This window comes from Podarcis filfolensis (genome assembly GCF_964270895.1).
Source record: "Podarcis filfolensis genome assembly, chromosome: 7".
NCBI lineage: Eukaryota > Metazoa > Chordata > Lepidosauria > Squamata > Lacertidae > Podarcis > Podarcis filfolensis.
Window position 1 is genome coordinate 80,030,633 of NC_139603.1, and position 16,262 is coordinate 80,046,894.

At 45.6% G+C, this 16,262-nt stretch overlaps 1 protein-coding gene across 2 annotated transcripts in view; it reads right to left on the reverse strand.

Moving 5' to 3' along the window:
• Positions 1-9,496: 9,496 nt before the first annotated feature.
• Positions 9,497-16,262, reverse strand: part of ADCY8 (adenylate cyclase 8) — a 135,806-nt gene continuing 129,040 nt past the window's right edge. For both annotated transcript variants that reach the window (XM_083621868.1, XM_083621867.1), the window contains 3 exons: positions 12,566-12,658; positions 11,377-11,491; positions 9,497-10,083 (listed from right to left, as the gene is read on the reverse strand). In XM_083621868.1, coding sequence (XP_083477994.1) covers positions 9,596-10,083; positions 11,377-11,491; positions 12,566-12,658 — 696 coding nt within the window. In that variant the 3' untranslated portion in view covers positions 9,497-9,595. The remainder of the gene's footprint in view (positions 10,084-11,376; positions 11,492-12,565; positions 12,659-16,262) is intronic.

The following is a 16,262-nucleotide window of genomic DNA, read 5'->3' on the forward strand; positions in this document are numbered from 1 at the left end:
GGATGTCCCATTCCATAATGATAATTTTACTATTTATGCCCCACACAACTTATTGTGTTGCCTCAGCCACTCTGGGCAGCTTCCAACGTATATAAAAACAATGAAACATTAAACAAACCTCCCTGTACAAGACGGCTTGCGGGTCGGATAACTCCATACCCTCCAACATTTCTCCATACAGGGAATATGTACTGGAGATACAAAAGAAGAACCAGCAAACTGTTTTGCATTCTAAAAATACATGGTCTTCAGAGGGACAGGTGATGTCAAAGGATTCGGGGGATGTGAAGTCCCCTCTCTCCTAAACGCAACCTGTCAGCTGGCAGTGAAGGTGAGAGAATGGGGAGAGAGATGCGTTAGTTTGGCAGCAGGAAAAGAGGACTCTACATTTTGACTGTTTGATGGTGAAAGATGAGAGGCCAGAAGCAGCCGCTGGGGCTCACTTGTTGATGCAAAAGTTATTATGGCTGTCACTCTGAAGCTCTGGCTTCCGAATGTGAAAAGTGCTTGGTGTTTGAATTTCTGGTTCCCTGTGCAAACATTTCACAGCTCTGTTGCTAAGGGGGAAAGTTAACTTTCGGGAACTTGAAATTACTGAATTCGGTGAGAGCTGTGCTCTGAATGTTTTTTGGAAGCCCTGTCTTGCAGAGTCAGCAATGCTGACGATAATTATATGGGTATGTCATTATGTATTTTTCTATTTTACTTTTCTGGTAAATCTCTTAGGAGTGAGGTTTTGGTTCTGCAAAGCAATAAACACTTCTCATTTGAGAGGAGACTGAGAGGAGATATGATAGCCACCTTTAAAGATCTCAGTGGCTGCCACATGGAAGATGGAGCAAGCTTGTTTTCTCCTGCTCTGGAAAGGAGGACTTAAACCAAGTTATAAGAAACGAGATTCCGGCTAAACACCAGGAAAAACTTTCTGACAGTAATAGCTGCTAGACAGTCAAACACTCTCCTTCCTTGGAGGTTTTTAAGCAAAGGTTGGATAGTCAGCTGTCATGGATGTTTTAGCTGAGAGTCCTGAAATGCAGAGAGTTGGAATAGATGACCCTTTGGGATCTATGATGTTGGGAAACTGTGTACGTGCAGCTACTCACACAGAGTCAATTAAGGTTTGGCGGACAACCAGAAGGCAATCTGAAGGAGTAAGTCTGCCTGGTGATAACAGAGACATGGAGACCGCTCCCTGATTGGTCAAGCTCTCTCAAAGGAGTGATAATTGGCCTACTAACTGTTAGTTCAGAAGTTCGTGAGTTCAGAGTTCAGTCTGTCAGTGTAAGAGTTGTGAGAGAGAGAGCTAGCAAAAGATCCGTGTTCTGTTCCTGTAAATAGTCCACTGTCTATAATAAACACCTAACTACCAGTTCCTGGTTCCTGCTTCGTCTATCCTGTCTGCAGCCAAGTTGCCAATTGATTCCGTGGATTCTGCGTGTACTCTGCTAGGTCTGGCTAAGGTCCTGCAACTAGTCGGAAAGTTGCGAAACACCAGTAGGTTTTGCCAATAGTAAGAGCTGCTAGACAGTCAAACACTCTCCTTCCTTGGAGGTTTTTAAGCAAAGGTTGGATAGTCATCTGTCATGGATGCTTTAGCTGAGAGTCCTGCAATGCAGAGGGTTGGAATAGATGACCCTTTGGGATCTATGATTCTATTATTCTAATTTACCTGCTTAATAATAATAGTGTTACAAGCCACCTCAATTTCTGCCATGTGATAGCAAGATCCTAGGGATCTTGGCCCTTGACCAGGGTTTGTGTTTTTTTGAAGTGAGGCACTGCGGAGACTGCAGTGTCTTTAATAAATATGGTTTATTCACACATATTTATACTGCGGTTTTATGGAGTCAGAATTCACAGCATTTACATCTGAAGAGGGGCTCTTCCTTCCCAGCAGCACAGTATTGGATTCAGAGGCATCCTAAGTGGCATCTCTATGTTTCTCTGTAACAGCATGCTTCTGCCAGCCAGCACTGCAGCTGCCCATCAAATCCTGCATGAAGTTCTGCCCCCTTTCTCCTCCTCCTTCCCAGCAGCCTTTGCAGAAAACAACTCTTCCCCTTCTGCTTGCAGCCTTCCCCCCCCCCCAGTCACCCTGGTAACCTCTGTTTCTCAAACCCATTGCAAAAGCATCTCCCCCCTGCCGCCCTGTTGCATACACCAGGCCAACGGTAGTCCTATCCCAAAAGCTACTGGGCAGAGGGTCTTACACTTGGCCAAAGGCTTACCCTTATCAAACAACCAGGCCATTGCCAGCGAGCCTTTGCCAGGCTGGCCTCAAGAGGAAGCTAGCTGGTCTCCAGTTTCCAACCCTCACTAAATTCACGAGTTTATGTGTTTGCTCAAATTCTATCCCTTTGCTGAATGTAGAGATTATTGTGGGGGTCTGCCCCCCACCAATCTCATAACATCATCAATAACAAATTGCAATTATATAGTGCATTTTAAGCATTCAGAACACCTCACCTGCGTACCTAAATCAGCACTGTCAGACAGTCCTGCGTTATTCTTACCAAAGACTGCAATTGCCTAGCCAACGGGAAAGAGAGTCAATTGAAATTTGGACCAGGGAACTCTTTCTTTAAGATTCATACACTGATTGCTGGTTCGCACATGCACTTATATACCATTTGGTTTGATCGTTGCTCATGTAATGACTGGCATTCGGATGAACGGCACTGAAAACCCCTGCCTCAGGGGTTAGATATTCCACCTGCGGTGTGTTATCTAGGACAGGGCCATCTTAAGCATATTCGCCCCCCATTTCCCAGAGTTTCTTTAGGGAGGACGGCACTGCCGGCGGGGCGGAGGAGGCGGGCAGTGGCTGGAGGGCGGCTCCTCTGGTGGGGAAGAGGCGGAGGCTGGAGGCAGGGCCTCCCAGCTCAGCTGGATGCTTTGTGCCACAGTGGCCACGACAGACGGAGGCTCCGGGTGTGGCACTGCTTCGGCGTGGCGTGGCTGAGGCAGGCGAGGGTGGTGAGCACTGCTTCCAGCCACCACCTCTTCCCTGGCACCCTCTAGAACTTGGCACCCTGGCTCCCTGTTTCACTAGCCTCTATGGATAAGACGCCACTGATCTAGGATGGACAATTCACACACCCATGAACCCTCACTTGATATTGACTTCCTTCCTTTATTTACCACATCTCACTTTTCCTCCAAGGAGCTCCAGGTGGCATTGGTGCCAACTCCCTGGGGCCCTGGGTGCCCTAGCAGCCACAAAATTCCCCATGCAGGGGCCAGGCACCCAAAACTATGAGTGTCAGAATACACTGCATGGCACCCACGGCCCTGGGCACTCATGGTTGTGGGGCCAAGTTGGCACTCCTGCCAGGTGGCATACATAGTTCTCCCCCTCCCCATTTTATCCCCACAACATGGTACTCATGGTAACCCAGTGTGATTGAGCACTGGTCTCCCATGCGCTGGCCTGATCCTGGTCTGTCTTCCGGGCTTGAAGGCATCTCCAGACTCTCCAAATGTCCCTGTTTTCCAGGGACAGTCCTGGATTTACAGAATCCATCTCGGTTTCTGATATGAGCCCGGGATGTCCCACTTTTCCTCAGGATGTCCCAATTTTCATCAGAGAAATGTTGGAAGGCGTGGAGTTATGTGACCCCGTCCCCCAAGCCAAAGAGATAAGCAAGTACAGTACACAACCTTTAGAAGACATCTGAAGGCAGCCTTGTATAGGGAAGTGTTTTTTGTTTCTTTTAACATTCAATGTTTCATTAGGTTTTTGTATATGTTGGAAGCCACCCAGAGGGGCTGGGGCAACCCAGTCAGATGGGTGGGGTATGAATAATAAAATGCTTCTGCTGCTGGAATAGGACGTCCCTATTTTCTGTTGTTGCTGCTGTTGTTGTTGCTGCTGCTGCTGCTGTTTTACAAATTTATTTATTTAGTTTTTCAAATTACAGATTTAACAGAGATATATCAAACATAAATAATAAAAACAAGATTCCAAGGAATCTCCTGGACTTCCATCCTCCTCTATATGGGTCCTATTATTAATTATTTCCTCCATACTCCAAATCCTTTACGTCTTCCATTATGTCCAGAATTCAACCTTAAACTACAAGTGATATTCCAATCCTGCTAACGATTTTAACTGTTTACAATGGTCTTAAGATAAGTTATAAATTTCCCCCATTCCTTATTAAAATTTTGGTCTTCTTGATTTTTTACTCTTCTGGTCATTTTAGCCATTTCAGCATAGTCCTTTAACTTCATCTGCCATTCCTCTCTGGTAGGAACGCCATCTTCTTTCCATCTCTGGGCCAGTAACATCCATGCAGCTGTGGTCACATACATAAATAGTCTTTTCTGCTCCTTTGGGATTTCGGCAACTAGAATTCCTAAAAGTAAGGCTTCAGGCTTTTTAACAAAGGTTGTTTAAAACATTTTTTTCAACTCATCATATATCATTTCCCAAAATCCTTTTACTACCTTACAATTCCACCACATATGATAATAGGTGCCTTCTTTTCCCTTACTTTTCCAGCATTCATTAAAGCATGTTTTAAACATTTTTGCTAATTTACTAGGAGTAAATTACTAGGATTCCCTATTTTCACTGAGAAATGTTGGAGGGTATGCATCTCCAGACCCAGCAAATGCATCCTTATGTTCTGAGGGCATCTTAGGTTTAGCTGTTACAGGATTACTGTAATTAAGGCAATTAAGTGGCCATGGAGACTGACAGCACCACCTCTGTTGGAATTTCACTTCCTTCCTTCTTGAGGAAGGCAAGGCAAAACAAATGTGATTTATGTTGTGTGTTGAGATGATAACCTATTAATAATTCAAAGTAGTGGAGGCTTTTCGGCTGCTTCGCCCTGTTTCATCCATCAATAAAATATCCCGCCTCCATTGTTTGGCGGCTGCTGCTAAGCCAAGGGAAATATTAGGAGTTAGAAAAGGCAGAATCTGTCTTGAGACTGAAGCAGGCAGCCAATGCGGATCAGAAATTTGGAGGGGGAGATGAGGCCCCCCGAAGGGAAATAAATTCCCTTTTCCTCCTAATTAGTCTTCATCTAAAGCACAGGAAAGGCATTTTGACTTCTGTGCTGCTGTTGCATGATGCAGTTATTTCAGAACAGCTCGCCCGACATCTAAAAATAAATCTCTCTCAAATTCCAGAGTGCGGCTCTCAATTTGTGTCAAACCAAAAGCATTGGAACTATGTGTGTGTGTGTAAAGGTAGAGGTACCCCTGACCATTAGGTCCAGTAGTGGACGACTCTGGGGTTGCGGCGCTCATCTCGCTCTATAGGCCGAGGGAGCCGGCGTACAGCTTCCGGGTCATGTGGCCAGCATGACTAAGCCGCTTATGGTGAACCAGAGCAGCACACAGAAACGCCGTTTACCTTCCGGCCAGAGCGGTACCTATTTATCTACTTGCACTTGACGTGCTTTCAAACTGCTAGGTGGGCAGAAGCTGGGACTGAGCAACGGGAACTCACCCCATCATGGGGATTCAAACCACCAATCTTCTGATTGGCAAGCCCTAGGCTCTGCGGTTTAGACTACAGCACACCCGTGTCCCCTCTGTGTGTGTGTGTGTGTGTGTGTGTAGCCCTGTGCCAACTTCCATTCTATGTAGAACTGAATATGCATATATTGTACAGTGGTACCTCGGGTTAAGTACTTAATTCGTTCTGGAGGTCAGTTCTTAACCTGAAACTGTTCTTAACCTGAAGCAGCACTTTAGCTAATGGGGCCTCCTGCTGCCACCATGCCGCCAGAGCACGATTTCTGTTCTCATCCTGAAGCAAAGTTCTTAACCCGAGGTACTATTTCTGGGTTAGCGGAGTCTGTAACCTGAAGCGTTTGTAACCCAAGGTGCCACTGTACTACCAACATTATTGTATGCTAGTGAAATGTGGACCGCTTATAAACACCATCTCCAACTCCTCAAAAGAGGCTTGCTTAGCATCCTTATTTTGCATCCTTAGGCACCAGGTGAAAACCAGATCTTTGGCCTTTTCAGTGCGTTTGTGGGAGAGGGGTTATTGCTTTGTTTCTGTTTCATTGTATATTTTGTCTTCTCATTTTTTTTTCTATGTTGTGAACTGCCCTACGATCTTCAGATGAAGGGTGGTATAAAATTTTAATAAATAAGATAAGAATAAATGACCTGAGACTCAACCAGATCTGAGCTAGCTAGCTGGACCGATTTAAGACAGTTCTGTATAATCATGAAGAAATTTTCTCCCTGTGAAATCATCCTATGAAACAATTTTCACTTGCCTCTCTCCTTTCCCCAAGGAGAACGTCTCCTTTTTAAAAAAAGATTTCAGCAATATTCCCCCTCCAGCGCTTTCTCTCTCAAGGTGAAGTGGGGCTGAATCTCCTCTCCTTTAAGCTGAAGGCAGATCTGCTTAGAAGTTCTTCAAAGGCGCGATACGCTGTAAATCGGCAAGCCTGCCAACCCGTCAACATTAGCATATTTATTAGGCAGCCCCGGCTACCTCCAGCAGAATGAGAGCTGCTAGGTCAGGAGGAGCAAGCGTGAGGAGCATTCTCAAGGCAAGCTCCCGCCGTGCGGATTCAGAGTGGGCTGTTCCACACCATGGATTTGGATAAATGTAAGGTAAAAAATAGGGACGTAGGTGGTGCTCTGGTGTAAACCACTGAGCCTTGGGCTTGCCGATCAGAAGGTCGGTGGTTTGAATCTCCACAATGGCATGAGCTCCCGTTGTTCAGTCCCAGCTCCTGCCAACCTAGCAGTTCGAAAGCACGTCAAAGTGCAAGTAGATAAATAGGTACCGCTCCAGTGGGAGGGTAAATGGTGTTTCCGTGCGCTGCTCTGGTTTTGCCTAAGTGGCTTAGTCATGCTGGCCACATGACCCGGAAAAACTGTCTGCGGACGAACGGCGGCTCCCTCGGCTAGTAAAGCAAGATGAGTGCTGCAACCCCAGAGTCATTTGCGACTGGACTTAACTGTTAGGGGTCCTTTACCTTTTTTAAAAAAGGTAAAAAATGGGTAAAGGACCCCTGGACGGTTAAGTCCAGTCAAAGGTGACTCTGGGGTTGTGGTGCTCATCTTGCTTTCAGGCCGAGGGAGCCAGCGTTTGTTCGCAGACAGCTTTCTGGGTCATGTGGCCAGCATGACTAAACTGCTTCTGGTGCAACCAGACACCGCGACGGAAACCAGAGTGCACGGAAACATGGTTTACCTTCCCGCAACAGCGGTACCTGTGGCTGCGGCTACTGCCCAGCAAGGACTGGAGTATTTGGGGGGAAGTTTTGTTGGGAGTTTTTCCTGTTGTTACTGATATTAACTGATATTAACTTTTTGTATCTTTTTTATGTGGAAATTGTTTAGTTTGGTAATGTAGCTTTTAATGTGTTTTACTTATTTTTGACTACTTTGCTATGTTTGTCATCATGTAAATCTTTTCATATTATAAGCCGCCTTGAGCATTGTTTTAACTGTGGAAAGGCGGCATACAAATAAAAAAGGATGATGATGATGGTACCTATTTATCTAATAGCACTGGTGTGCTTTCAAACTGCTAGGTTGGCAGGAGCTGGGACAAAGCAACGGGAGCTCACCCCATTGCGGGGATTCAAACCGCCGACCTTCTGATCGGCAAGCCCAAGAGGCTCAGTGATTTAGACCACAGTGCCACCTGCATCCCTAAACCCCACTTAGGAGTTGTGGAATACAAGAAGCTGCAATAGTGGCTGGCAGGGCAGGCTGACAGCACTTCCTTGACCTCCTCGCAGTGGAGTCACAGATGCTTAGGTGGAGAATTAAGGACAAAGTGGTGGGGAGGTCAGCAAAGGGCAAAGGAACTCTGCTGGTGCATTTGCATGGTGCTGATGCCATGGACTGGCTGGATGCAGAAGAGCGGTGGGAGATACCAGCTGGGGAGTCCCCAAGGGAAGAAGGCTCAGAGCCCAGGGATTGGTGGTGGGATGATGATGAGTGGTCAGAGGGAGAAAGAAGCCTGGGAGGAAGCTGAAGCAGTGACAGGGTTTAGTGAACAGGGAGAATCTGTGGCAGAAGCAGAAGCAGGAGAGAAGGGAGGCCAAGAGGCAGAGAGGAGTCAAGCTCAATCCAAGGTGCCTTCCCCTCCTGACGTGACAAGCTCTCCTCTCAGGTCTCCCAGAACCAAGAGAGGCATGAAGAAGGAAGAGCAAAGGCTGGTGTAGTCTCAGCTTGCTTCGAAAGGACCTGGGGGAGAAGGAGATTTAGGCAGTTGTGAGAAGGTGGGGACCTTCAGTCTCCACAACATAGGGGCAAGACCTACTGAGGAGAGTTGCTGTGTTCATTGGGCTTGGCACTTGAGCCGATTATATTTCTCTAATAAAGAGCTAACTTCCCTCAGTGTGATTTATTGCTGACCTGTTCCTGTCGGCTTACCTCCTACCAACTTGCCTTTCTTGATAAGCAGCCCAAGAACATAAAAAGAGTCCCACTGGATCAGACCAGTCACTTATCTAGTTCAGCATCCTGTTCTCACAGCGGCTGACCAGATGTCTATAGGGAAACCTCAGAGAAGGACTTGACCACAAGAGTGCTCTCCTCACCTGTGTTTCCCGGCAACTGGCCTTCAGAGGCACCCTGTCTCCAACAGTGCAAGGTAGAACATTGCCACCTTATAGCTGGTTTCAGCTGCTTCATCTTTGCATGAGAACAACACGCTGAAAGAGAGTGGAAGTGTTATGTACTGAGTGGAATAGGATTCAGAATGCAGCAGCCTGATTGGTCCTAGAAAAATAGGATCCAGAATGCAGCAGTCTGATTGGTCCACAGGAGCCACCCAATCCAGCTCCAGGTGGAAGTGAATCCGCGACCTGATTGGCCTACAGGAGAATCCCGGAATTAGCCAATCACGTGGGGCCCACTGTGTAAATAATGTATATAAAGCAGACATTCTGGGGGAACTTCCATTCCTCCTGAACACTATGAGCTGAATAAAGAGCATGAAATCCACTCTTGACTCCGAGTATTGTAGGGATATCACCGAGTGGACAGTGGGGTCCGGAGGGAGCACACTTTCCACCAGCAGGCAGCCACAGTCTGCCTGCACGCGTGACCCTGGGGTGCAGGGAAAACGCACCCTCAGACAAGCCACGGCTGTCGGAACATCGTCCCCTGTGTCTGACCTTTCTCAGCAGTCAGCAGTGTCCTGTCTGTAACCTTTTGTCCCTGAGACTATTTGTCTCCATTCGTCATACATTGTGCAAGGGGAAAATGACGCTGTGGAACAGGTGCCAAAATAGCTTTGTACCACCCCACGATCTCGGGACGGAAGATGTGTAAAGGTCACAGCCCAAAGTGTATTTGCCTGGCTTGCATATTTGTCTCAATAAACGGAGGCTCCACAGGAATGGTGGTAGCTCGCTTCAGACCACCTGTGCGCAGCTCACATGATGATCAACACCTGTCTTGGGCCTTCACTTCAGAGTATATTTCAGGAAAGTTTGTGTGCGTCTCTGTGCATGCCTGTGTCTAAAAATAAGCAAACAAAGCAGCCCCGATCTTAAAAAAAATTAAACCATATTTTTATTTATATATTTATTTTTTTCATATAGAAAAAGAAATTAAAAAATGAAGAGGACGACGAAGAAAAAATGCAGGCTTATGGCAGTTCAGTCTTGTCGGCCCCCTCCGCTTGGGCCACGGATTCCGATCCTCCGGAAGTGAGCAAAGTCCTCCGGTTGTAGTGTCCTTTGATGATCCCGGAATTGTTGTTCTCGTTCAAGATCTGCTTCTGTTTCTGCCTGTTGAGGGACTGCACCAGCCCCAACACGACAGCCGCCAAGGAATACTGCCCCGTCAGTTTTCTTGGTTGCAAGATCAAAGGGTTTGGCTGTACTCTTCCCAGAAGAAAATAGGTCTTGATCTTCCCTTCTTGTTCGCTGATGCCCTTGACATAGATCTCCCCCCGGTAGTCGAAGGCAAACCCCCGGTCTTTGAGGATGAGATACGTTTCCTCGGGCACCTGCATTCGGCCGCTAATGCCAGTGCTGTCCATTCGGCTTGCTAAGTTGACTGTTTTGCCCCAGATATCGTACTGGGGTTTCTTAGCACCAATGACGCCCGCGACGACAGAGCCATGGCTGATCCCTAGGAAGGGGAAGGGGAAAAGAGAAAAGATCAGGCTAGAAGAATAGTCATGTTAGTCTGCTGCAGCACAAACAAAAAAGAATGACTGTTTTTGGATCTAACATGGCTGGGGTACCAGATATACTGGGGTCAGTATATCTGAAGGAGCGTCTCCACCCCCATCGTTCTGCCTGGACACTGAGGTCCAGCTCCGAGGGCCGTCTGGTGGTTCCCTCACTGCGAGAAGCTAAGCTACAGGGGATCAGGCAGAGGGCCTTCTCAGTGGTGGCACCCGCCCTGTGGGATGCCCTTCTACCAGATGTCAAAGAGAAAAATAACTACCAGACTTTTAGAAGACACTTGAAGGCAGCCTTGTTTAGGGAAGCTTTTAATGTTTGATGCATTACGGTATTTTATTATTTTGTTGGAAGCCGCCCAGAGTGGCTGGGGAAGGCCAGCCAAATGGGCGGGGGTCTGGAAGTCCATTCTTAACCTGAAACTGTTCTTAACCTGAGATGCCACTTTAGCTAATGGGGCCTCCCACTGCCGCCGCATGATTTCTGTTCTCATCCTGAGGTAAAGTTTTTAACCCAAGGTACTATTTCTGGGTTAGTGGAGCCTGTAACCTGAAGCGCCTGTAATCCGAGGTAGCACTGTCTATGGACAAATGGCATCTCACTTGGCCTGAAAATCGAGATGAGCACTGCACCCCATGGTCGCCTTTCACTGGCGTCCAGGGGTCATTTACCTCTACCTCTACCTGGCTTTAGGCACTAGGCCCATTGACAGATTAACTCTGTGCTCCAAAGATGTCAGCTAACATGACGTCAAGGCTGGCAACATCAACACCGCCATGTGGGAATGCCTTGCAGATGACCACAGTGTCTAGCAACAGACAAGTTGTGCATCCACAGATATGACCATAGGAGGAATGACCGCTGGGAGGGATGCAGAGAGAAGTAATGCCATAGTGCATTTACACCAGCAGAACCGGACGCCTTCATCTGTCCCCGGGTGCTGCAGCCTTCCAACAGTTTGACTTCACACCCAAAGGTGCACCCCTCCAATGTCTCCTGAGACAAATGGATGGCAGCTCCCAGCTCCCAGGATTATATTGCACATGGCTTCAGTGTAGAGATGCTTGCAAAGGCTTTCTCATTTCCTCCAGGGAAGAATCAGCCTCAAGCCTTCAAAGAGAAGCCTGTGCACTGCTACCTTTTCTACTGATGTGAAGCCTACTCACCTGGGAGCTTTAAATGCATCTGAAACTCTACATTCGGGTGACTAATGTTAAAGGGCTCAGCCCATACGTACCAATGCGGAGTTCAAAGTTGTTGAACGAATGCTTGTTGATCTCTTGGATGCTTTCGTTCAGGGCTATGGAGAAATCCGCTAGGGCACATAAGTGCCCCCATTTATCTTCGCATTGCTGGGGAGGGAATGAAAAACAGAAAATCCATTGCACAAGTCAGGCATATAACACCAGTCCTGAGATGACCTGCATTGGCTCCCAGTACATTTCCGAGCACAATTTAAAGTGTTGGTGCTGAGCTTTAAAGCCCTAAACAGCCTCAGTCCAGTATACCTGAAGGAGCGTCTCCACCCCCATCGTTCAGCCCAGACACTGAGGTCCAGCTCCGAGGGCCTTCTGGAGGTTCCCTCCCTGCGAGAAGTGAGGTTGCAGGGAACCAGGCAGAGGGCCTTCTCGGTAGTGGCACCTGCCCTGTAGAACGCCCTCCCATCAGATGTTGAGGAAATGAACAACTATCTGACTTTCAGAAGACATCTGAAGGCAGCCCTGTTTAGGGGAGTTTTAAATGTTTGAAGTTTTATTGTGTTTTTAATATTCTGTTGGGAGCTGCCCAGAGTGGCTGGGAGGCCTGGCCAGATGGGCGGGGTATAAATTTATTATTATTATTATTATTATTATTATTATTATTATTATTAGGCATAGGTCAGCTGCCCTCCACTCACATTTCATACAATTGGTATCTTGCTCCCTGTCCCACTAGAGATTAATTTTATTTTTTATTTAACAGAATTTGTTTGCCACTTAATTGCAAATAAACACCCAGAGAAAAGGTTTCTATATCACCAGGCCTTGGGCTGATTAACAGTCTAAAGCCTTTTAGATGTAATTTGTGGGAGGGGGGTATTGTTTTTTTAAAAATGCATTTTGTGTTCTCAATTTGCATTTTTGTTGTTGTGAAGCACCGTGTGATCTTTGGATAAAAGGTATTATACACACACACACACACACATATATACACACACACACATACATATACATGTATGTATGTATGTATGTATGTATGTATTTGCACACATACACACACCAATATTGTTCAACCAGCATGTAGCCATGACAGGTGAGAACAAATGTCTGTTTTGTTCCAGGAAATGCCAAACTGCATATATTTAAAAGCGACTCCAATGTCCTGTACTATGACAAATGCGTTAGAAAATACAAGCTCTCTTTGTTAGGCAACAGAAAACTCCTTACCTGTTTTTCAGGTGATAACCCGGACACAGCCATGTAGGTGCTGCCAATGGTTTTGATTTTTTCAATATCTTGAAACCTTTCTTCACCTAGCAACTAACAAAGAAGAGAGTTCACTGAATCACATTTTATTGGATACACAGCTCCCAAACGGTTTTTTATTTTTATTTTTCATCACTTGGAAGGTGTCAATTCAGTAGCACTTTGCAGAAGGGCTAATGACCTGTGGTTTTTTTTTTTTAAGCATAACTGTTAGGAAACATTTAAGAATGTTTCATTCGATGGATGGAATAATATGCTGCAACTCAACAGGTTTGCACCACTATGTGATTATCCGGATATGCATTTATGTGGTTGCGGATGGGACAGAATGAAGATGATGGCATTTTGTGTTAATGTTTGTGCATTTGCACACACCTGCACTACAGGTGAAGCTGAATGGGCCTTCCTTCCCTGGCAGATTGCGGAGGTTGGAACTCTCTGCTATTTACACAGAACATTCGTATCCTGACCCCATAACCAGAGTTCTCTGGGCATCCAGCTATGAAATTGGCAGCATGCAACCCAGGCATAATAACACAAATACAGCATAAAACAAAATGACCAAAAAAAGCCTGTTTAGCCCATAACATCATGTTGGAAGATTGGGAAAGGTTATGGAAAATTGATTTAAAATTCACAGATTGTTCTTTGTTGAAAGAAAACTATATGAAGATGATGTATAGATGGTTTATGACACCAGTGCAGTTAGGAAGAATGTATAAAACAGGTTCAAATCTGTGTTGGAAATGTAAGGAAAAAGAAGGGACTTTTTATCATACGTGGTGGGATTGTAGTAAAAAAAAGGGGGGGAATGATATATAATGAGTTGAAGAAAATGTTCCAATGCTTTCTTGTTAGGGATTGTAGGAAAAGACCTGCCAAGGAAATTAAAAAACATTTTCATGTATGCGACAACGGCGGCAAGAGTCTTAGTAGCACAAGGATGGAAGAATGAGGAAATCCTGACTAAAGAACTGTGGCAAGAGAAATTGATGGATTACACGGAATTGGCAAAACTGACACATAAACTGTGACTTTAAAGAAGAATGGGAACATTTTGCGAAGTACTTAAAGAAACAATTAAATGAACTGGACTCCTTGGCAGGTTTTGAATAAACATTCACAAACTCTTTATTGGTAATATACCGATAGACAAATTGAGGATCTTTACAACTTTATAACATGCAGAGAATAATATGTGCTGAGAAACCAGAGAGAGGAGCTGAGGGAAGTCTGGGGGTGGGGGGGTTTCTTCTTTTTAGGGGAGGGGGAGGGGGGAAATGGGGGGGATGAGGATGAAGTATTTTTGATGAATTGTTATGTCAAAATTCCTTATAAAAAATACTTATTAAAAAACCCCTGTTTTTGCACAAACCAGCATACCCTACCGACTGCTTCCTGACATGAGCAACACCAGGTTGCAGTCACTGCCCCTGCCAGCCCCCAAATATTCCTTTCCCCACTGTAATGGAAAACCTCTCCCAGCGACCAGTTGTGCTAGCAGAAGGGTTTCTATACATTTTATTGGGGTTTTTTGACATATAATTTCCAACAGTCATATAACATAACTTTTCATCTTATACAATGTTTTAGACTTCCATCAACGCCTCTGATGATTTTTGTTCTTTATAACTTATTCTGCATTTCTTAATTTCACCATTACTCTTAATTGTCATTACCGGTGACTAATAATTCTCCTCATAGTCTTCCTTGCAATATTTCAAATAATCTTATAATAATAATAATAATAATTTATTATTTATACCCTGCCCATCTGGCTGGGCCTCCCCAGCCACTCTGGGCGGCTTCCATAAAAACCAAAAATACAGTAAAATATCACACGTTAAAAACTTCCCTGAACAGGGCTGCCTTAAGATGTCTTCTGAATGTCAGGTAGTTGTTTATCGCTTTGACATCTGGTGGGAGGGCGTTCCACAGGGCGGGCGCCACTACCGAGAAGGCCCTCTGCCTGGTTCCCTGTAACTTTGCTTCTCGCAATGAGGGAACTGCCAGAAGGCCCTCGGCGCTGGACCTCAGCGTCCGGGCAGAATGATGGGGGTGGAGATGCTCCTTCAGGTATACTGGGCCGAGGCCGTTTAGGGCTTTAAAGGTCAGCACCAACACTTTGAATTGTGCTCGGAAACGTACTGGGAGCCAATGTAGGTCTTTCAAGACCGGTGTTATATGGTCTCGGCGGCCGCCCCCTTCCTTACAAAACTTCTTGCAGTCCTACTAGCGCAATCTGTTCAGTACAATTACTTTCCAAATAGTTTGTATATTTACTCCACTCTTCTAAGAATCTCTGATTCCGCAGGTTTCGAATCCTTCCAGTTAATTTATCAAGTTCTGCATAGTCCATCAATTTCATCCTCCATTCTTCTTTCGTCGGTAATTCTTCTTGCTTCCATTTTTGTGTCAATAATATTCTTGCTGACGTCATCGCATATAAAAACAACTTACAATCCTGTCTATTAATCTACATTGCCAAGTAAAAATCTCATTATATATCATTTCCCAAGTCCTGATTCATATTTTTAACTATCATTTTAGTTTTCTTTTTGTTCAGTTTAAAACCTGCTACATGTCCAAATTGTTCTATCTCTTCTAATACTTCCTTGGCACTAATTAATGTTTCTTCTATTGTTAATACCAAGTCATCAGCTAAGGCCTTCACTTTGTGTTCCTATCGTAGCAGAGGGGTTTCTGGCTTGAGTTCTGTAGGGATTCAAGCTTCGCATATGCCACCTCCCATGTTTGGGAAAAACGCAACACAACACTCTGATTTCGCATTTTTATGATTCTCTTGATCAGTTCGTCATCTCTGCACCCTACAGCAATTGATGACTAGAGGGGATGCTGTTTGCTACGCACTCTGTAAATCCAAACTGTGCTTCGAAATCTTCTGTTGGCATGACACTGCAGTCCTGTCTGCACTCAAGGTCACTGCAGCCGTGCCCAGAATGCAGGACCTGGGCTTCTTAAAGTGCACTTTGCAGAATGGCACAAATCTACAGACTGCTTGGAAACTTGACATGCCCTGCAAATGAGGCTTAATTCTCCCCTAAATCTTTAATAATAATAATAATAATAATAATAATAATAATAAATGTTGCAATGACCATAATTTGCATTTTGCACCAGGATACTAGATGCCGTGTAAAGCAGTTTGATTTCACACTCCCTGCACACAAATCTTTGCAGGATGGAAAGGAGTGAGAAATGATCCCTGTAATGGGGGGAAAAACTTAAAGCATTTCATGACAATATCAATATTGGTATTACCTGCACTGCGGGAGAGAGGAGGAAATGGAGCAATTAAGATGAGATGGGATAAGCTCAACAGATAAATGAGAGCAAAACTGGTGATGACTGCGTGTGAGTTTGAGAGAGAGGGTGTGAAGAAAGGGAGGGAGAGGAATCACACTGTTTGATTCTTAAGAAAGCCACTTCTGCCCTAAGGAGGAGGTGGGGTTGCGGGCTTCACGGCCCCTCCATGTGCGTGGTGGATGGAGGCCAGCCCCCCGTGTGATTGGGGGGATTCCCGGCTGCGTCACCCCCCGGCCGGCCAATCGGCTGGCTTGGGGGCGTGGCCTGCCCTATAAAGGCAGGATGCGGCCGGGGATCTCCCTCTTTGCCACCCGCCAGCTGTTACTGTTTT